At 44.6% G+C, this 23,436-nt stretch overlaps 1 protein-coding gene across 2 annotated transcripts in view; it reads right to left on the reverse strand.

Moving 5' to 3' along the window:
* Positions 1-23,436, reverse strand: part of chd7 (chromodomain helicase DNA binding protein 7) — a 346,350-nt gene that overhangs the window by 104,337 nt on the left and 218,577 nt on the right. For both annotated transcript variants that reach the window (XM_070891933.1, XM_070891925.1), the window contains exon 10: positions 1,803-1,940. In XM_070891933.1, the coding sequence (XP_070748034.1) occupies positions 1,803-1,940 (138 nt within the window). The remainder of the gene's footprint in view (positions 1-1,802; positions 1,941-23,436) is intronic.

Here is a 23,436-nt window from a genome sequence, read left to right on the forward strand (position 1 = left end):
CCAAGGACTCAGAGTGGAAGCAAGTCTTCCTCGATTTTGAGGGACTACCTATGATGATGATGTATCCTTTTATAATATTCTTTATGAAATGCTTATCCAATTCCTTTTTAAATGAAGTAATATTCTTTACCTTAACAGCCACCTGTGATAATGCATTCCATGTTTTAATAACCCTTTCATTTTTCTAGTGATAATCCTGAGTTTATGCTCCCTTGCTACCAATTGGCCAATACGTGGAAATAATTTTTCACCATTTACCCTCAATTTCTAATTTTGAAAATCTCATTAAGATTCCCACACATCATTTTTCTGCTCCAAGAAAAAAAGCTCAAATTTTGAACACTTTTTCATAACCTCTTATTCCTCGTATTCCAGTGAATCTTTGCTAGATCCTTTCCATGGGTTTAATATCCCGTCTATTAATGAGGTACCCAGAAATGCATGCAATATTCCAATGGTGGCCTAATCAGTGCCATGTACAGATTCAACATCACTTCCTGGTTTTACACTCAATTTCCCATAATATATAACAGAATCCTCTTTGCTTCCTTTTAAAAAGCCTTTTTCTTTAAACTGCACTTAATTATCTGCACCCTTATATTTTTTTGGTTTAATTTTCTTTCATTGCTCTTTTCCCCCCTAAATGTATATTGGAAGGTGTATTTTATGATCACCTGTTCTGTCAAGAGAAAATGGCCTCTCAGAACAGCAGGGGGGGGGGGGGGGGGTCCCTCATTGGAGGGACACCATGAAAACACTCTGGGTAGTGCTCAAAAATAAAGATCTTTAGGAATTAATGGTGGATTGAATAAAGACAAACTGTACACTCCGAAACACTGGGAACTTTGCTGCAGTTTACTAAATTTACAAAATGCACCTCTTGTTTTGCACACTTGCAGAACTTAGAGAATATAACAAATCTTCTAGTGGAAGTGATTTATGTTTGAACTCCAGAATGAATTAGCATTAACAACAGCATGATTCAGCCTGTTGCTGTGTTGTTCTGAACAGCATCATGTCCTTATGCCACTCGAGTGGGACATTTGCAGTTATAAAATACCAGTACAGGGTAAGATTGTGAGCACAGCAGCTGGCGGAGATTGAAGCAGTCTGCAACTGAAAAAATGCTTGGATGCAGCAGCTTCAGAAATCTCTTCCTGAGACAGAAGTTAAGTTATAAGATGTGTGGAACTGCAGGTGGTATGTTTATCAGCTGGAGCATGATACGGTGTGTTGTAGCCCAGCTGCATTTTATCAGTGATTCTATGCAAAATTGTGCTCCCAATGAAGGCAAGACTAATTGACATATAATGTCCTAACTTATCCCTTTCCCCTTTTCAAATAATAGTAAAATATTTACAATCCTGGAGTGCTTTGGCACAAAAGTTATGGTGAGTGCCTCTGTTATCTCTTCCCCAACCTCCTTCAGTATAAGATGCATACAAACTTGGCCTCGTGGCTTTCCTTTTAATCCCATTAACTTTTTTAGTAGTGTCCTTTTGAATATTTGTCTCCAGTAGTGGTTCTTCCACATCCATCTTGGGTAATTCTAAAATCTAACGTTTACCTGTAAAAACTAATGTAAAATACTTCAGCATTACTACCTTTCCCTCACTCAATACAAGATGGCTACCTGTGTCTCTGTGTTGCCTGTGTTTGACTAACCTTTACTCATACCTGTTTGTAAAAACCTATTTCCCATTATGTTGATTATCGGCCTTTTTTCATGTTCTCAGTTAGTCATCTTAATCCACCCTTTTTACTTTTTCAGTTTCAATCCGAGTACAGAATTGTAATCTTACCGTATGCTCTGTTCTTGGTTTCATGGCTTGTAGTAGCTGAAATTCTTCAATCTTGACATGGTCTGTGTCTGCTTTCAGTTCCCAAGTGCTTTCTTCATATGGAAGAGAACACCACTTCACCAAATAATGGGTTATTGACTGTTTTGAAAACCAACAGAATTAATCCATTTGAGATTTGCATAAACTTAATTTGCCAATATATGAGACTGCTGTACACAAGCTATCTGCACATGGGTTTTCTAAATATTGTAGCAAAGATCAGAGAATACATTTCTGGACAACAGATACTGCAAATGTAATGCCCCTATTTAAAAAAGGAGGCAGACAAAAAACAGGAAACTATAGACCAGTGAGCCTAACATCTGTGATTGGGAAAATGTTGGGAGTCCATTATTAAAGAAGCAGTAGCAGGACATTTGGAAAAGCAAAATTCGGTCAGGCAGAGTCAGCATGGATTTATGAAGGGGAAATCATGTTTGTCAAATTTGCTGGAATTCTTTGAGGATGTAATGAACAGGGTGGATAAAGGGGAAGCAGTGGATGTGGTATATTTGGGCTTCCAGAAAGCATTTGATAAGGTGCCACATAAAAGGTTACTGCACAAGATAAAAGTTCACTGGGTTGGGGGTGATATATTAGCATGGATAGAGGATTGGCTAACCAACAGAAAACAGAGAGTTGGGATAAACGGTTCATTCTCGGGTTGGCAACCAGTAACTAGTGGGGTGCCGCAGAGATCAGTGCTGGGACCCCAACTATTTACAATCTATATTAACAACTTGGAAGAAAAGACCGAGTGTCACGTAGCCAAGTTTGCTGACGATAAAAGACGGAGGAAAAGCAATGTGAGGAGGACACACAAAATCTGCAAAAGGACATAGACAGGCTAAGTGAATGGGCAAAAATGTGGCAGATGGATTATAATGGAAAGTGTGAGGTCATGCACTTTGGCAGAAAACATCAAAGAGCAAGCTATTATTTAAATGGAGAAAAATTGCAAAGTGCTGCAGTACAGCAGGACCTGGGGGTACTTGTGCATGAAACATAAAAGGTCAGTATGCAGGTACAGCAAGTGATCAGGAAGGCCAATGGAATCTTGGCCTTTATTGCAAAGGGAATGGAGTATAAAAGCAGGGAAGTCTTGCTACAGTTATACAGGGCATTGGTGAATAAATTTAAGACAGAGATAGACAGTTTCTTAACCGATAAGGGATTAAGAGGTTATGGAGAGCGGGCAGGGAAGTGGACCTGAATCCATGATCGGATCAGCCATGATCGTATTAAATGGCAGAGCAGGCTCGATGGGCCGTATAGCCTACTCCTGCTCCTATTTCTTATGTTCTTATAAGTATGCTGCCATAAGAAATCTTAAGCTCTAAAAGTTCAAAAAAAACATTAATAACACACTTCCTTGCAACTCATTTTACTTTTTAAAACAGATGTTTTAAAATATATTACTCAACTAAAGCTCTGCAACATGACCAGTTTGATATAAAAATCTAAATAGATAGATATCCTCAATTGTGCATTTCATGGACAAACGGTGCTGAATTCACAGAGCAAGAACGTAGGATCAACCTCAATTTACTCAATCCACTCAACTGCAGGATATAACCAGATCATAACCGTAGCTACAACAGATGAATAGGAAAACTCCCTCCTCGCCCCTATCCTTGCAGAAAACTCAACACTACTGGATTATTGATGAAAATATTTCCCTCATTCAAAGCATGCAAGGCATGACAGTAGCAGGCATCAGCTCACCTAGGGTACCTAAATAAGTACAGGAGGTATTCAGCTCCTGGTCAAAACCATTTTATTTTCCTTCTTTATCAGCCGCAAAATTTCCCCATCCTGATTTTCCTTTAAAGTACACTATTCCTTCAGGGAGCATTGCATGATGCCATTCTGTACCAGCCAAAATAAAGTATTACTCAACACCATAAGTTTTCCGAAGTTCGACTTCCATCGGTTTAAAACCAGATTTCTTCATTTTTCTATATTTGTTTATAACACAGTATATTAGAGGATATCTGTTGTTTTATTCCATGTAACGTATTATATTATAAGACCATTGCTTTATGATAATTGACTTAAGTGAAACAGAATTTTTATCAGAGATAATTATGAGTGTGTTAGTGGTATTTGCAGGGTCAAAGACCATGATTATATCAATACTTACTTGGAAACTAAATCAGTAATTTTTGTTAATATATGCTCATTTGATTATGGAGGCAATATCATCTCATGCCTCATTTGGTCTAGGAGAATTGGAGAATGTGGGAATATTGGGTGGCCCATGGAATCTCTAGGATGTGCAAAGGGGTTCCAATGTTTCCGTATTAGGACGGGTAACGCAGATGATGAGAGTTTTTCGAATGCAGGTTGTCCTGGACTATAGCTGTATGAGGCAGGAGGGATTAATCAAGGTCTTGATGCTAAGGAGTGGGAAAGCTGTCCCGGGGTTAGCGAGCACGGGAGGATTTAAGGATGTGTACCATTGGAGTCTGCCAGCACAGAGAGGGATCTAGGAGGATTGTGGGAGAGGGGGACTAAGGGGAATATAGCATACCCACCAGCCCTTTTAGGGATATTAAATGGTCCACACCTCTCAATGGAACTGCTGTACTCCTCCTTGTCTCTTTGAAGCAATCAGGATTTTCCCAATATCAGCAGGTTGATGTGTTTTAACTAATCTAGTGCAAAATGTTGTAGTGTCTTTTTTTAAAAAATTGTTCCTGGGATGTGGGCATTGCTGGCATTTATTGCCCATCCCAAATGATAAGGTAGTGGTGAGTTGTCTTCTTGGAGCGCTGCAGTCCGTGTGGTGAAGATACTCCCACAGTGCTGTTTGGGAGGCAGTTCCAGGATTTTGATCCAGCGACGATGAAGGAATGGTGATATATTTCCAAGTAAGGATGGTGTGTAATTTGGCGGGTAACTTGCATGTGATGGTGTTACCATGCACCTGCTGCCCTTGTTCTTCTAGGGATAGAGGTCAGGGGTTTGAGGTGTGCTGCTGAGGAAGTGATGCAGTGCATCTTGTAGATGGCAGTCACTGCGCCGGTGGTGGAGGGAGTGAATGTTTAAGATGGTGGATGGGGTGCCAATCAAGCGGACTGCTTTGTCCTGGATGGAGTTCCGCTTCTTGAGCATTGTTGGAGCTGCCTCATCAAGGAAAGTGGCGAGTATTTCATCACACTCCTGACTTGTGGCTTTTAATGGTGGAAAGGCTTTGAGGAGTCAGGTGGTGAGGCACCGACCACAGAATACCTAGCCTCTGACCTGCTCTTGTAGCCACAGTATTTATGTGGCTGGTCTATTTAAGTTTTGGGTCAATGGTAATCCCCAGCATGCTGATGATGGGGGATTCGGCGAGGGTAATGATGTTGAATTTCAAGGGGCGGTGGTTAGACTCTCATTTGTTGCAGATTGTCATTACCTGGAACTTGTGTGGTGCGAATGTTACTCGACACTTATCAGCCCAAGCCTGAATGTCGTCCAGGTCTTGCTGCATTTGGGCATGGACTGCTTCATTATCTGAGGAGTTGCAAATGGAACTGAACACTGCAATCATCAATGAACATCCCCACTTCTGACCTGATGATGGAGGGAAGGTCATTGATGAAGCAGCTGAAAATGGTTGGGCCAAGGACACTGCCCTGAGGAACTCCTGCTGCTCTTCCTGGGGCTGAGATTATTGTCCTCCAACAACCACAACCATCTTCCTAGGTATAACTCCAGCCAGGAGAGTTTTCAACCGATTCCCATTGACTTCAATTTTATTAGGGCTCCTTGATGCCACATTTGGTCAGATGCTGCCTTAATGTCAAAGGCAGCCACTCTCTCCTCACTTCTGGAATTCAGCTCTTTTCTTCATGTTTGGACCAAGGCTGTAATGAGGTCTGGAGCAAAGTGGTCTTGGCGGAACCCAAACTGAGCATTGGTGAGAAGGTTACTGGTGAGTAAGTGCGGCTTGATAATACTGTTGATGACATCTTCCATCACTTTGCTGATAATTGAGAATAGACTGATCGGGAGGTAATTGGCCGGATTGGATTTGTCTTGCTTTTTGTGGACACCGTGTGATATCAAGAAACGGCTGAGCGCACTGGATAATTCCTCCACCTCCTCTTCATAAAGCAAAATAAATTTGGAGGGAACAGAAAAGACGGCCCCGGTTTTTTGTGGACAAGACATACCTGGGCAGTTTTCCACATTGTCGGTAAGATGCCAGTGTTGTAGCTGCACTGGAACAGCTCGGCTAGAGGTGCGGCTAGTTCTGGAGCATATGTCTTCAGCACGACAGCCGGGATGTTGTCGGGGCCCATAGTCTTTGCTGTATGCAGTGCGCTCAGCCATTTCTTGATATCACACGGGGTGAATTGAATTGGCTGAAGACTGGCATCTGTGATGGTGGGGACCTCAGGAGGCCGATATGGATCATCCACTTGGCACTTCTGGCTGAAGATGGTTGCAAATGCTTATACCGTCCACACTTATCACGGGCAGCCACCTATATCGGGGAAATAGCCAACGATTTGCCAGTACTGTAGGAGGCAATTACAAAGGCACTGCTTATAGCATGATAAGCGTGCCAGCTAGTTTGAGCAGTTCAGTAAGTTGTTTGTACCTCGTTATCATATTTGTATTCAAATCATTCCATGGATCATTCTGTGTCTGTTTAAAAGGGGTGTGTTAACAATCCCGGATCATTGCATCTATTTAAAAGGGCTGGGCTAACAATCCTCGATCATTGTGTCTGTTTAAAAGGGGTGTGCTGATATTCCCGGTTCATTCTGTCGATATCTGTTCAAAATACAGATTAGAGACGACGATGCTATACAACGTTTGCTCCAATTGGTTCATTGATCAAGGAGTCTGCCTGCTGCTTTGGGGAAAACAACATTAACAGTCCCAAAACAATCTTGTTTTCAGAGCTGCACCAAATCTGCACAATTTTCTGTTAAAGCTAATTCCTCCACCTCTTCTTCATAAAACAAAACTAAATTTGGAGGGAATGGAAAGATGGCCCCTGTTCTGAACCCACAATCTCTCTCATTGTTAATAATTGTCCATTCTAAACTAGAACAACCACCACAGGGATGGAATCAAAATCCTTTCAGCCGTTTATTTCCTTCCCAGTTCCCATTCTTTCTCGTTGTCAAATGTATTTGTTTTGTCTTAAAACAGTCCTGTGAAACTCCTTCGGCATTTTACTATGTTAAAGATGCTAAATAAATACAAGCTGTTGTTGTTGTTGCTGTCTCTAAAAGACACTAACATTGTTTGGATCAGGAATCGAGTTCAGATCAGCCTGTAATGGACAGGCTGGAAACTGTCTCTGAATCAACAAGCCACAGGCAATGCTGTTAAATTTATTTCAGGGACACTTTCATGAGTAGTGAGGAGGTTTCATAAACAGTGGGGACTATACTTGGTAATACATTTGACTAACGTATTATACTGCAGACAATGGTGCCACCCATGTTGAAGGACTCGGTGTTAAGTAAAATCAACAGCTAAATTTAATTAATTTTAAAGCATGATAGTTGGGCATGACACAAATAGGTCTGATTGGAAAGTGTTACAGAAATTAAAAAGGGAACTTACAGAAATTTCACATTGTACGCAGTACTTGTACAATATTTCTGAGAGATTTACAATGCCATTGCCCAGATGAGTCAGAGGATATATTGTTTTAGAATAGCAGGAATGTTTGTATCATCAGGGTCACTGATTTACAGTAACTGAATAAATCAAATTCTCTTTGTATTAAACTAGATTCTCAGTGCTTTGAGGAATCAAATTCTGTCATGATCCATTATTCTGCAAAAACCATAAAGGAGTGGCATGTATATATTCCTTTACCTATGTATTTCGTGATCCCTCAACAATTTTAAAGATGAGAAAACACAAGTATCACATCCAAATGGTATTAGATATCTGGTAATCAGCAGTGGGGAACAGAGGAAGTGGGGTTTAGCAGCACTGGGGATTCTCCTGTGCTTTGCTAGCATAGATAGTAGTCCTGGACTTTGGCATAACTGATATGGGGGTAGTGAAGTTTGACAACACTGATGGGGCAGCTGTACCTGGCAGCATGTGTAAAGTCCTTACTCTATAGTATGAAACCACACGAGGCACATTCTGGGGACAACCTTGACTCTATTCACAGGACTCCAAAAACGATGACCCTGCATGGGACCTCCCTTTTTATACCTGTGTGATCAGGTAAGGAGTGTCTCCCACAAGTTCACCCCTTGTGGTCAAGGTGTGCATCTAGGTTGAGTGCATACAGTAATACAGTGGTGTTACATTGTGGTTACATACATGACAGCATGGGGAGGATTCCTTGGTCTAACATCACGACTTAGGGGTGACCTGGGATTTGGCAGAACTGTGGAAAAGACATTGAGGTGTGACAGAATATGGGAGTGTGGGCTGTAACACAAGATTTGGCTCACTGGTGGATTTTTGGTGTCAGTCAGCAATGACGGGGGCATGGGAAGGGTGCCTGAAATCTTCTAAGAGATGTCTGCAAACATTAAATTTGGTGTTTTGTTTCTGGAAGTACAGTTCTGTTTGTGTGTAACTGTCTCTATCTAAACCTTTCTCCCCTTTCACTTTTTCTCTACACCTGTCTAGTTGGCTCTTACTGGTGTCAGTAATTAGATGGTATACATTTTCTAACCATCAACAAAATTATAATAGTAATTTTGCTTGCTTTCAAAGTTCAACCCATGTGTGTTTTTTGATGCTCTGTCAGTGTCTCATTCGCAGCTTAATATATCTCTTTACAGTGCAGGGTATTTATAATTCAAAACTAACAGGTGTGCAATCAGTAGAGTACAGCCTGAGAAAAGTATTTTATTTTTAGCTGGCTTAAATGCTACTGTTGCATCCGAGGAAATTATACATGCCTCATGCTTAGGCTGCAGGATCTGCCTTCAATCAACAATGTCACCACTTTGGCCAAACATTTTAAGCCCAAGCTTTTGAGAGGGCAAGACCTTCAAGTAAAGACTTTAATGTAGGCATTACAAATAATAAGCATTGCACTGCTTAAATTTAATCAAGTTATTGTGAAATAGATAATTTGTTGCATTTTTTCCACAAAGCTTATTGAGCAATTCAACTAACCATGTTCAGAAATGTTGATCGTGACATTGAGCAGATTTTCCATTATAAAATGATACAGGAAGTTATTTTGTGCAAGAAGTGTGTCATATGTATTATGTTTAATATATGGACGGATATAAATATTTTTGCAACAGCAGCATGGCTTTCTTACTCGCACTCTTTTGTTGGTTATGATGAGGGGGCAAGGCAATTTTAGGGGTCCCTGACAATTTATAATTGCAGCTGGTCCTCATACAGCAAAGTTGGAAAACCCACAACTTTACACCCATTATCAGAGATAAAATTATGAAGTGGGTTGAAATTTTCCTAAAGTCAAAATCTATTGATTCAAATCCATTGCCTAGACTACTCGGTAAAAAGTTGCTACATTTGAACCCAGATCGTCAACTTTGTACAGCTGCAATGTATGGGTCCGAGATAGAAACATAGAAAATAGGTGCAGGAGCAGGCCATTCAGCCCTTCTAGCCTGCACCGCCATTCAATGAGTTCATGGCAGAACATGAAACTTCAGTACCCCCTTCCTGCTTTCACGCCATACCCCTTGATCCCCCGAGTAGTAAGGACTTCATCTAACTCCCTTTTGAATATATTTAGTGAATTGGCCTCAACTACTTTCTGTGGTAGAGAATTCCACAGGTTCATCACTCTCTGGGTGAAGAAGTTTCTCCTTATGTCGGTCCTAAATGGCTTACCCTTTATCCTTAGACTGTGACCCCTGGTTCTGGACTTCCCCAACATTGGGAACATTCTTCCTGCATCCAACCTGTCCAAACACATCAGAATTTTAAACGTTTCTATGAGGTCCCCTCTCACTCTTCTGAACTCCAGTGAATACAAGCCCAGTTGATCCAGTCTTTCTTGATAGGTCAGTCCCACCATCCCGAGAATCAGTCTGGTGAATCTTCGCTGCACTCCCTCAATAGCAAGAATGTCCTTCCTCAAGTTAGGAGACCAAAACTGTACACAATACTCCAGGTGTGGCCTCACCAAGGCCCTGTACAACTGTAGCAACACCTCCCTGCCCCTGTACTCAAATCCCCTCGCTAAGGCCAACATGCCATTTGCTTTCTTAACCGCCTGCTGTACCTGCATGCCAACCTTCAATGACTGATGTACCATGACACCCAAGTCTCGTTGCACCTTCCCTTTTCCTAATCTGTCACCATTCAGATAATAGTCTGTCTCTCTGTTTTTACCACCAAAGTGGATAACCTCACATTTATCCACATTATACTTCATCTGCCATGCATTTGCCCACTTACCTAACCTATCCAAGTCACTCTGCAGCCTCATAGCATCCTCCTCGCAGCTCACACTGCCACCCAACTTAGTGTCATCCGCAAATTTGGAGATACTACATTTAATCCCCTTGTCTAAATCATTAATGTACAATGTAAACAGCTGGGGCCCCAGCACAGAACCCTGCGGTACCCCACTAGTCACTGCCTGCCATTCCGAAAAGTACCCATTTACTCCTACTTTTTGCTTCCTGTCTGACAACCAGTTCTCAATCCACGTCAGCACACTACCCCCAATCCCATGTGCTTTAACTTTGCACATTAATCTCCTGTGTGGGACCTTGTCGAAAGCCTTCTAAAAGTCCAAATATACCACATCAACTGATACTCCTTTGTCCACTTTATTGAAAACATCCTCAAAAAATTCCAGAAGATTTGTCAAGCATGATCGCCCTTTCACAAATCCATGCTGACTTGGACCTATCATGTCACCATTTTCCAAATGCGCTGCTATGACATCCTTAATAATTGATTCCATCATTTTACCCACTACTGAGGTCAGGCTGACCGGTCTATAATTCTCTGCTTTCTCTCTCCCTCTTTTTTTTTTTAAAAAGTGGGGTTACATTGGCTACCCTCCACTCCATAGGAACTGATCCAGAGTCAATGGAATGTTGGAAAATGACTGTCAATGCATCCGCTATTTCCAAGGCCACCTCCTTAAGTACTTGGGATGCAGTCCATCAGGCCCTGGGGATTTATTGGCCTTTAATCCCATCAATTTCCCCAACACAATTTCCCGACTAATAAAGATTTCCCTCAGTTCCTCCTCCTTACTAGACCCTCTGACCCCTTTTATATCCGGAAGGTTGTTTGTGTCCTCCTTAGTGAATACTGAACCAAAGTACTTGTTCAATTGGTCTGCCATTTCTCTGTTCCCTGTTATGACTTCCCCTGATTCTGACTGCAGGGGACCTACGTTTGTCTTTACTAACCTTTTTCTCTTTACATACCTATAGAAACTTTTGCAATTCGCCTTAATGTTCCCTGCAAGCTTCTTCTCGTACTCCATTTTCCCTGCCCTAATCAAACCCTTTGTCCTCCTCTGCTGAGTTCTAAATTTCTCCCAGTCCCCAGGTTCGCTGCTATTTCTGGCCAATTTGTATGCCATTTCCTTGGCTTTAATACTATCCCTGATTTCCCTAGATAGCCACGGTTGAGCCACCTTCCCTTTTTTATTTTTACGCCAGACAGGAATGTACAATTGTTGTAATTCATCCATGCGGTCTCTAAATGTCTGCCATTGCCCATCCACAGTCAACCCCTTAAGTATCATTAGCCAATTTATCTTAGCCAATTCATGCCTCATACCTTCAAAGTTACCCTTCTAACACTATAGCAGGCAAATGAGTTAAATCCTGGGACTGAATGTCAATAAATATGAACCTTCAAGAAATAGATCTCACTAATTGCAGCAGTCAAGGGGCTAGAAATTCCACATTTAAGAATCGCATTGTGTTTTGGCGCTATTTGCGAATAACAGCTAATTTTTTAAATGCCGAAATAGCTGCAAAAAAAATACGGCCTAAGTTTCGCCAAAAGTTTTTTTAAAATGTTGGCATAGTGTTAAAATACCACCGTTCTTCAGGATGGAGATAATTTCTTTTGTGTTAAAAATAACGCCCGTTCTGCGCATACCCGGATGCTGATTCAATGGGGCAGGGGAGGGGGTTGGTTAGGGGTAGTCAAACTGGAGTTGTTGGGATTTAGTGCAGGTCTGGAAACTGATCAGCAGAGTTACATGTCTCAGGCTGTGAAACACAACAGTTACATGCCTCAATCAGTTTAAAAATGCAACCACACAGAAAACTTAGTACACAGACCTGTTAATGACTCTACTGGACACTTATTTCCAATTACATTTAACAACCTTGGAGATCCTTCAAAAAAAGTCCCGCACCGGCAGGATTACGGATTGCTCCCTTGGCCGGACACATCAGCTTCGCGCTTGGTTCCCACCTTCCCCTGGGCAAGTATCTGTCCTCTTACTCTTATCACATCCGCTGTCACCACTGTCAAATTCATCTTAATCTTCACCTTTGGAATTGGAGGGGTCAGGCAGCTTAAGAATGGGATTGGGGTAATCCCATCCCAGGCTTGTTACCACCCGTGTAGTAGTGTGTCCAGGATTGCCTGCAAATGTGGACAGTTTGCACATAGCAGAGTTGGGTTTTTACAAGCCTCCCAACTTTTATCAAGCTGCAGCTGTCAGTTATAATGCACAGGATTATCATTCAACACTGAGAAGCCATACAATTTGAGCTTCAATTCCAGTAGCAGGAGTGCAGACATTTCTGTCGAACATGGAATTGCAAACTCAAATCAAATCAAATCTCCTAAACTTTGCCCCATTCCATGGACGTTAATGTTCATATATTATCTGTACTGCCTTGAAGATCATTCACTTAGTTTGGTTGAACTTGACAGATTGGAGACTAGATTAATTTAACCTCTGATTCCCAAGATGGGGCTGTTAGCGCTGATTTCGATCGGACTCCACCAGGTAAGGCAAGCTTTTTCAAATCGGTATTTAGCACTGTCCTTAAAAATGTCCTTATTGGCGAAACTCTCAAAAACAGCATTATAGTTGGTTTTGATGCCGAGTGAAGTCACAAAAACGGGTCTCAAAAAAAAAAATCGGCCCTTATTTTTGTTTTATATAAAAGACGGCGTTACACCACTGGCGAAACTAGCAAACTGGCCCTAAATTTATTTAGCTCCAAAAAAAATGGAGCTAAATCGATCCTTACGGTGACGAATTTCGGGCCCTAGGCCACCTGCATTGGTCAGGTTGTCACAAATTGCAAATAAATAATTTGATGTTATACTATACAACACTGTCAGAATATATGGTTATACTGCATAAAGATGATTTTCAGTTAACAAAACTGATTTTTTTAAATAGTGTTTCAACTTCAATGCATGACTTCCAAAAAGAAACTGACCAATTTCAGTGGCATAATCAACATTGACAATGTTGCTTTACAACATTCTTTTGGATCGCTTTCAACATTAAATACACCTTAGATGAAGAACATGTATGTATTTTGCTGACAGGAAAAAGGAGGTAAGGAAGAGCAAGTTATTGTGTTGCACAACAAGATGAATTTCAAAATTGCCAATGGTAAGAGGGTGATTGTGCCACAGCCATAGAGTTCAGGAAGATCCTTGGTTTGATCTCTAGTGTGTGAGTTAGCTGATGTCAGCAGGGTCCCAAAGGACCTGTGCTTGGAGAATAAAATCATTCAAGGTTCCACTGGCTGATTACTATCCAGTGGAACATACATCTGTGAATGTTGGGGCTGTATTGAGCACCACTACAAAGTGCATCAATCCTCCACTCGTCGAATAAACTGTCCATACTGATCATCTAGACTCTCATATTACAATCTAAAGCACAATACAAGAAACAGCCATTTGGCTCAATAAAGCAGATTTAAATAGCCACTTATGCAAGTACCAGAGAGCTGCCTCCAATCACTGAATTCAACCCCACAGGTGTCACCAGCTTCACAAGTTGATGCGAATAAAAAAAAAAATGACGACGCCATTTTCCTGTCCTAAATGAAAGTTGATGAGGAAAAATGTTACATTTAACCCTCTTTCATCCATAGCCTAGTGAGTAAAGGTTCCGCCTTTACTGTAGCACCGAACCATCCAGAGCAGAAGGCCCCTGATTTTGGGGCCAAGTTTCAGCCTGAGTTGCTCCTGTTTATTTGGAGCAACAGGTTTAGAATGGCGTAACTTAGAAATTGCAATTCTCGGCATTTAGTTTGCTCCAGTTCTAGTCAGTTAGAACAGTTTCAGTTTGGAACAGATTTTTTTTTTCAAAAGGGGGCGGGTCCAGTCATTTACGCCCGTTTTGAAAGCTTAGGCTAACTAACTTAGAATGGAATAAGTGTAGATTTTTGTACGCTCAGAAAAACCTTGTCTACACTTAGAAAATCAGGCGTAGGTTACAAATCAGGCGTAGGGAATGGGGGGTTTAAAGGGAAGTTTACAAACATTAAACACTTCAGTTTTACAAATAAAGAGCCATCATCAATAATAAATACATCAATAAATCAACCAATAAATCAATAAAAAAAAATTAATAAAAAATTAAACCCCCACCCCGCCCCCCCCCACCAGTGTGTCTCTATCTCTCTGTCTGTCTGTGTGTGTGTCTCTCACTCTCTGTCTGTCAGTGTGTGTGATTCTGACAGCAAGGGGAGGGAGGAGAAGGGGGGGAGGAGGGAGGAGAAGGGGGGGGAGGAGGGAGGAGAAGGTGGGGGGGGAGGGAGGAGAAGGTGGGGGGGGAGGGAGGAGAAGGTGGGGGAGGGAGGGAGGAGAAGGTGGGGGAGGGAGGGAGGAGAAGGTGGGGGAGGGAGGGAGGAGAAGGTGGGGGAGGGGAGGGAGGAGAAGGTGGGGGAGGGGAGGGAGGAGAAGGTGGGGGGGAGGGAGGAGAAGGTGGGGGGGGGAGGGAGGAGAAGGTGGGGGGGGGAGGGAGGAGAAGGTGGGGGGAGGGAGGAGAAGGTGGGGGGGAGGGAGGAGAAGGGGGGGAAGGAAGAGGGTGGGAAAGGAAGAGGGGGGGAAGGAGAGAGGAGGGAGAAGAGAAGAGGGAGAAGAGAAGAGGGAAGGGAGAAGAGGGGAGGGGCGGAAGGAGGGGGAGGGGAGGAAGGAGGGGGAGGGGAGGAAGGAGAGGGAAGGGGAGGAAGGAGAGAGGAGGGAAGAGAGGGGAGGGAAGGAAGGAGGGGGAGGGGAGGAAGGAGAGGGGAGGGGAGGAAGGAGAGGGGAGGAGAGGAAGGAGAGGGGAGGAAGGAGAGGGGAGGAAGGAGAGGGGAGGAAGGAGAGGGGAGGAAGGAGAGGGGAGGAAGGAGAGGGGAGGAAGGAGAGGGGAGGAAGGAGAGGGGAGGAAGGAGAGGGGAGGAAGGAGAGGGGAGGGGAGGAAGGAGAGGGGAGGGGAGGAAGGAGAGGGGAGGGGAGGAAGGAGAGGGGAGGGGAGGAAGGAGAGGGGAGGGAGGAAGGAGAGAGGAAGAGGGGAGGGAGGGGGAGGGAAGGCGAGGGAAGGGAGAGAGGGAGGGGAAGGGAGAGAGGGAGGGGAAGGGAGAGAGGGAGGGGAAGGGAGAGAGGGAGGGGGAGGGGGAGGGGGAGGTGGAGGGAGAGGGGGAGAGGGAGAGAGAGAGAGGGGGAAGAGAGAAAGGGGGAGAAGGAGGCTGAACGGCTGGGCCCAAGACTTCGGGCTGGATTTACAGGTAAGTGGCGTCGGGTCTCGTTTCCTGGGAGGGGGGGGGGGGTTGGGGAGGGGAGTCGCGGAGGGGGGGCGGAGGTTGGGTCGCCGGGGGGGGGTGGGGGGCGGGGAGCGGAGGTTGGGTCCAGTCGGCCAGGGCTATGGGCTGCGTGCTTCGGGCCCCTCCCACAGTTTTGGGCACCTGGAGCTACTGCACATGCGCGCCCACTGTAGCGTGCATGTGCAGAGGTCCCGGCACTGTTTTCAGCGCAGGGACCTGGCTCCACCCCCCACAGCTCATGCTACGCCGCGCCCAGCTCCAGAGGACCTGCAGGGAGCCGGAGAATAGGTGAGTTTTTTTTTTTTAGGTGCTCTTTGTGGCGCGTAAAATGGGCGTCCAGATCTGGGCTGCGCCGCTTTAGGCGCGGCCCGAAACTTGGGCCTTTTATTCCCAGTTTATATTAAGTTAGGTGATTTCAGAGCAGTTACAACTGGCATTAGTGCCTCTGGGTTAAGGAGATGAGAAATCAGCCAGGAATATAATTCCTGATAACGATCCAATGATCTCTATTTGAAAGTGTGCTTGTATAGTCAGCAGCCAAGGACAAAAGCAGGCTCAGCCTCCATGGTAGAATAGTTTGCTGACACTGTCTGGTCACACACAAAGCAGAGGGAGAGGAAAGTGGCAACAACAACAAAAATTCACTATTGGAATGACCGTCACATTCTTTGGATTTAGTTATAAAATAAACATGACCGAAATAAAGATGCTATTACTTGAACAGGGAAAATTCATAAGCACCCTCTTTTCAAGTCTTACATCTTGGAATAAGAACAGCAAAAGGAAATAAACCCTAAACGATAAGACTCTTAACAGACTAGAAGAACAGAGATCTAGGATGCAGACACATTGAACCCAAGTTTCGGGCCGCGCCTAGAACGGCGCAGCCCCAAGCTGGACGCCCGTTTCTCGCGCTCAAAAGTGTGCAGAAAAAAAACTCACCTATTCTCCAGCTCCTCGGAGGTCTTTAGCAGCTTGGCGCGACGCGCACAGAACAGCGGAGGGGCGGGGCCAGACACTCGCGCCGATTTCCTAAGCAGTGGGGGGCGGGCCTAATTTAAATAAGGCAACGTCGTGCCGGCAAACCTGCGTGTGCGCGTTGGAGCGTGCGCGCACGCGCAGTGGGAAATAAACATTGGCACTCAGCCATTTTTAAAGGGACTAGAGAAAAAGTGAAGATTTGTCTCGTGAACCCCTGGAAAGGCTTGTTATTTAATTTTAGTGATATTTTTGTGTGAAGGAGTGCTTTTAGCAGCACTGTTGAATAAATCACCTGCTGAAATCAGTGAGTGCAGCTTTTTACTGCTAAACTTGCAGAACAGGTGCTGCATTGGCGCATGCAAATTAAGGACTGTGTGTTTTGAGAAATAAGAGTGCCAATTCAATTTTGCAATGGATCAACGTCCACCAAGAACAAAGAATTTCTTGCATGAGGAAGTGGAGATATTAGTCAATGTAATTGAGCAGAGATGGCAGGAACTAGATACCAGCAACAGAGGTCGCATAAAAGTGCCACCAAAAGAAAAGAAGAAACGCTGGAACCAAGTTGCAGAAGATTACTGCGCAGTGGTGCATACCATGAGATCTGGAAGCCAGTGTAAAAAGAAATGGCACGACCTTGGTCAAGTAGTTAGTGTAAGTAATATTTTCCATTTTTAATGTAATCGTAATTGCAACTTGGCTATCTGTATGTCCCACCTTGCAGACTGACACACTCTGTAAAAAGTTATATTTTACTCTTTGCAGAAGAAATTGGCCCACAACAAAAGGGAGGCAACTCGGACAGGAGGCACGCCCAATCTGCATCCACTGACACCCTTGGAACAGAGGGTAGCTGCTATGGTGAGTCGTACATGGAGAAAAGCAATCAATACAGCACAAGCTGGGCCCGCACACAAGGAAGAGGACAAGTCCTGAAAATGCATCGTGGCCCTTTAAATCAACCTGCTGCCTAGCCTTATGTGTGTGAGAATACTCATGCCACCCATCCGGCCCCCTCCCTTGCTGTTAAACATTTGACTGTTCTGAGGTATTTTGCAGAACATGATGATGATGATGTTGATGATGCTGCTGCTGCTGCCAACCCTGAGGATCCTGAGGATACAGAACAAGAACCAGTACAACCAGATGCGGAAGAACCAGACTGGATGACGGCAGAGAGGACTGAAATGTCTGCAGGGGCGAGCTTCCAAACTAACGTTTATGAGCCCCCATCAAGGGGCATCAGAGTTTCAACCCCTAGCATAGGTTTTGGTTCTACCTTCCATGGTTTTGATCCCAATGTTGTGGGTCCCAGTGGTGCTGCTGGTATAATGCAGCATTCTACAGTCAGTGCACTACCGTCTGAGCCTGCGCCTCCCACTCGCATAGGTTCTGGTTCCACCTACTATGGTTTTGATTCCGACGCTGCAGGTCCCAGTGCTGCTGCTGATATCATGGAGCAGTTTACACCCATTCAACCACCATCCCAGCCCACGGCTCGCACTCGAGTGCTGTCATCTGGAACACCGAGCGTCCCACTGTCCCAGCCCGAGCTTCTCTCTCTAGTACTGCCGTCTGCAACACAGAGCGTCCCACCGTCCATGCCTCCCAGTGTAGTGATGCCACGAGACAGACCCAGGCAGAGGAGAAGGAGATTGGAGACATGCTCTCCTGAGATGCAGCGTGCAACACTTGCGGCTCAGGTTGTGGCATTGGGTATGGAGACCAATGAGCTTACCCGATCACTCATCGGTGGCATCAGTGCAGTGGGTGAAGAGTTGACGGTCCTGTTGGGAGAATAGCAGTAATGACACGGGAACTTAGGGAGGGAATGTCCGAGGGAGTGCAATCGACGGCACAGGCCGTCAGGGAGGGCGTGCAACTGACGGCACAGGCCATCAGGGAGGGCGTAGTTGAGGTAGCTGCTGTAATAAGGGCACACAGCCCGGCCAATCAAATGACACACCCATGAAGAAGTGAACATTCACTGAGATATGGATGAGAGATGGTTGCAGCCTTTCTTTGCTGCTTTTGTTCTTGTTCTTGATGTAGCTGTAGTCGCGTTTTTCAAATTGAAATTGTTTTGTAAGTTTTGTAACTTTACAACTTATAAGTGATCTTATGGTTTTCAAGTGATCTGATAGTGTAAATCCTCTCACATTCTGTAACTTATTTAATTTTGCATCTAAAAAGTGATCTTGAAGTTTAAGTGTTCGTCAGAGTGTAAGATTTTTCACATTGAGATTGTTTTGTATCTTTACAAGTTTATAAGTGATCTTAAAGTTTTTAAGTGATCTTCAAGAGTCATATTAAAAAGTATAGTTTGATACAACAAATATTTTATTACAGTGATGTTAACTTTTCAATAAAATATTTTTTCATTAAAACTGTTTCATGTTCCATTAACACAACACAACACAACGTCGGAACAACTGCAAAGAATAAACATATCCATGCGCAACAGTGGTCGCAGAGCCCTCAGGCCTCAGTAGTTGAAGTGTTCACGGATGAGCTGCTGGCGCAGGGCTCGAGCAATCGTTAAAGTGGCACGATGGACGGCCCTCCTCCGATCTCGTGCTCCGGCATCAGGCACTTGCATGCTTTCCTGATCGTCGTTATCATCCACATCCTGCCCTTCCGTAATATTATTATGCACTGGACCCTCACGTAGGTCTTCTGATTCCACTATCAGCTCCTGCTGCCTCATGATGGCTAAGTTATGAAGCAAGTAGCACACAACAGTGAAGTGGCCAACAATCTGAGGAGAGTATAGCAACTGTTCTCCAGAATGGTCCAGGCATCGGAATCGCTGTTTCAATGTGCCAATGGTCCTCTCAATAATCCTGCGCGTCGCAATGTGCGCCATGTTGTATTGACGGTCAGCTTCTGTCCGTGTCACACGTAGGGGCGTCATGAGCCAGGTGGTCAGGCCGTACGCTTTGTCTCCCAGTAGCCAGCTCGGCCCTTCTGGCTGCTGCTCAAACATGCCAGATATAACGCTGTCGCGTAGGATGAACGCATCGTGGGTGCTGCCAGGGTATCTCGCATCGACTGACATGATGCGCTGCTTGTCATCACACACGAGCTGCACATTGATAGAGTGGAAATCTTTCCTATTTCGGTACTGCTCAGAATCCTCCACAGGTGCTCGCAAGGCTATGTGGGTACAATCAATGCAGCCCTGTACCTTTGGGAAGCCGGCAATCCTGAAGAAGCCCACAGCCCTCTCATGGATCGCTTGTGCGGTCATTGGGAAATTGATGAAGTCATTCCTTCGCGCATACAGTGCAGCTGTGACCTGGTAAATGCAGCCATGTATTGCACGTTGAGAGATGGCACACACATCTCCAGTTATAGCCTGAAACGATCCCGAGGCAGAGAAAGAAAGTGCAGCTGTTACCTTCACTGCAACAGACAGGGCAGTTGGTGTTCTGCTTCTGGGCTGCAAATCTGCTCTCAGCATATCATAGATCTCAGCGGAAACGCAGCCTTTTCACACAATCAGCCTCATGTCCACGTACGAGCACCTGACTCGATATTGTCAACGTGGGTAAGGTCTCCTGCCCATCAACCTACGGGCTATGATGTTCCTGGTGCAGTGAGCTCTAATCAATTCTCTCCTATGCAGTGAATTGATGGCGAACCATTGCATAATACGTGGTGTTGACAATGCAGCACCCATTCTGCAAATTTAAGTTTAAAAGAGTCTATGTGGCTGCCTCTCCCTGTCCCGTGGCCAAATGGCCTCAGTCCCCCTCACAGCTCGAAGGCTGCTTGCTGTATCTTCGGCTGCCGTCGAGCCACTGACGCCACCCCTATCGCTTGGCCGAATGGCCTCAGTCCCCTTCGCAGCTTGAAGGCTGCTTGCTGTATCTTCGGCTGCCGTCGAGCCACTGACGCCACCCCTATCGCTTGGCCGAATGGCCTCAGTCCCCTTCGCAGCTCGAAGGCTGCTTGCTGTATCTTCGGCTGCCGTCCAGCCACTGATGGAAGGAAGGCCTGCCTGAAGCACCGCAGCTCGAAGGCTCCTTGCTGCCGCTGTTGGGCTGCCGTCGAGACCCCTGTCTTCAGCATGGAATGCTTGCCTGAAGCACAGCAGCTCGAAGGCTGCTGCTGCTTCACACAGGTAGGAACATGGAATATTTAATCTTTGCTTTGTATATAAATTTTTTATTTAGGTTGGATCTTTATTTGTATAAGTATGACTGCTGAATGATTGTAGAGTTTAATTACTTCCCTCTTCCCCCCACCCCCTCATTCCCTACGCCTAATTTGTAACCTAAGCCTGATTTGTAAAGTGCAGGCAAGGTTTTTTCGAGCGTACAAAAATCTTCACTTACTCCATTCTAAGTTAGTTTGGAGTAAGTTTTCACTGCCTAAACTTTGAAAACAGGCGTAAGTGGCCGGACACGCCCCCTTTTGAAAAAAAAATTCTGTTCCAAAGTGAAACTGTTCTAACTGACTAGAACTGGAGCAAACTAAATGCCGAGAATTGCAATTTCTAAGATACACCATTCTAAGATACACCATTTCTAAGATACACCATTCCAAAAAAACAGGAGCAACTCAGGCTGAAACTTGGCCCCATTGATCTTTGAAGATAAGAGAGCAGGTACAAAAGGCCATGAGAAAGGCAAATGGGATTTTGTGATTAACAAATATTAAATATAAAAAGCAAAGGAATGATGTTGAATTTGCACAAGACGTTAATTAGCTATATTTGGAATAATACATGCAGTTCTAGGCATGTCACTGCAGGAAGAATATTGGTCCCATTGAAAGGAAACAGTGTAGAATCACAAAAAATTAAAGCACAAATGAGAGGTTATATTTATGAAGGTGTGAAAAATTGAAACTTTTCATTGAAAGAGATTACAGGGATCTAACAATGTTTTCAAATTGTTAAATATTTTGAGGTTAAATAGTAAAAGATTGTTCCCAATGATTAGCAAATCAGTAAGGAGGAGGTACAGATTCATGAATTGGTACTCACCATCATCATCATCATAGGCAGTCCCTCGGAATCGAGGAAGACTTGCTTCCACTCCCAAAGTGAGTCCAATACGAGAGCCACAGACCCTGTTACAGGTGGGACATACATTCGTCGTGGGAAGGGGTCAGTGGGGCTGGTTTGCCGCACGCTCCTTCCGCTGCCTGCGCTTGACCTCTTCACGCTCTTTGCGTTGAGACTCGAAGAGCTCAATGCCCGCCCGGTTGCACTTTCTCCACCTCGGGCAGTCTTTGGCCAGGGTCTCCCAGGTGTCGGTGGTGATGTCACACTTTACCAGGGAGGCTTTGAGGGTGTCCTTGTAACGTTTCCGCTGCCCACCTTTGGCTCATTTACCATGAAGGAGCTCCGCATAAAGCATTTGCTTAGGGAGTCTCGAATCTGGCATGCAAACTATGTGGCCTGCCCAGCGAATCTGATCAAGTGTGGTCAGTGCTTCAATACTTGGGACTTTAGCCTAGACGAGGACACTGATGTTGATGCGCCTGTCCTCCCAGGAGATTTCCAGAATCTTGCGGAGACATCTTTGGTGATATATCTCCAGTGACTTGAGGTGCCTTCTATACATCGTCCATGCCTCAGATCCATACAGGAGGGCGGGTATTACTACAGCCCTGTAGAACGGAGGAGACGTTGGAAGAATTTCTTTCCCAACACAAGTTATTAGAATATGGAATAGCTATTAAGACAAATACTGTAATATCGTTTAAAAGAGAACTGAGTAGGGTATTTGAAAAAGAAGAACATGAAAGGATAAGGGAAAAGAACAGGGAATAGAATTAGAGAGGATTGCTCCAGTTTAAGAGCCAGTACTGGCAGCTGGAGTGCTGTGTGCAGTTCTGGTCGCCATATTATAGGAAGGATGTGACTGCACTAGAGAGGGTGCAGAGGAGATTTACTAGGATGCTGCCTAGAATGGAGAATCTTAGCTATGAGGACAGATTGGATAGTTTGGGTTTGTTCTCATTGGGAGAGAGGAGGTTGAGAGGAGACCTCATTGAGGTGTACAAAATTTTGAGGGGCCTGGATATAATAGATAGCAAGGGCCTATTTCCATTGATGGAGGGGTCTATTACGACGGGGTATAGTTTTAAGGTGGCTGGTGGAAGGTTCAGAAGGGATTTAAGGGGGGGGGGGGGGGGCTTCTTCATGCAGAGGATCGTGGGGGTCTGGAACTCACTGCCTGGAAGGGTGGTGAATGCAGAAACCCTCACCACATTTAAAAGGTGCTTGGAGGGGCACGTGAAGTGCCGTAACCTGCAGGGTTACGGACCTAGCGCTGGGAATTGGGATTAGACTGGATAACCTCTCGTTGGCTAGCGCAAATACTACAGGGAATCAAATACGGCCAGGGTGATCTCCTGGACTAGTTTCGATTGCCTGGATGGGTCGGGGAGAAATTTTCCCAGATTTATTTTTCCCAATTGACCTGGGTTTTTAATCTGGTTTTTGCCTCTCCCAGGAGATCACATGGCTCCGGTTGGGGTGGAGTGTAGAATGTTTAAGGGGTGTCGCACTTGTGTGAGGCGGACTGGTTGGGCTGGGTGCTCTTTACCTTTCCGCCATTGTTCATAGGTTTATATGTAACCTTTAGGGCTGCTGACCGAGGGCCGTGCAGCTCTTTGTTGGCCGGCACGGACACGATGGGCCGAAATGGCCTCCTTCTGCGTTGTAAATTTCTGTGTTTCTATTATGGATCAAATAGCCTTATTCTGTGCTTTAACTTCTATTATTCTATAAAGAATAAGACAAACCATAATGAAAGTAGATAATCTAACATTTCTCTTGAGAATTTTCAATCTGTCCTCTACCTCGATACTCACACTTCAAAGTATTGGGTCAAATCTTCCCTCAGACTTTTCTTCATCTGCCCTTTCATAGCCCATCCAGTTAATTAGTCTGGATATTTTTTGATTCTTTTATCCCCTTTGGA

This window comes from Pristiophorus japonicus, chromosome 1 (assembly GCF_044704955.1).
Source record: "Pristiophorus japonicus isolate sPriJap1 chromosome 1, sPriJap1.hap1, whole genome shotgun sequence".
Taxonomy (NCBI): Eukaryota; Metazoa; Chordata; class Chondrichthyes; family Pristiophoridae; genus Pristiophorus; species Pristiophorus japonicus.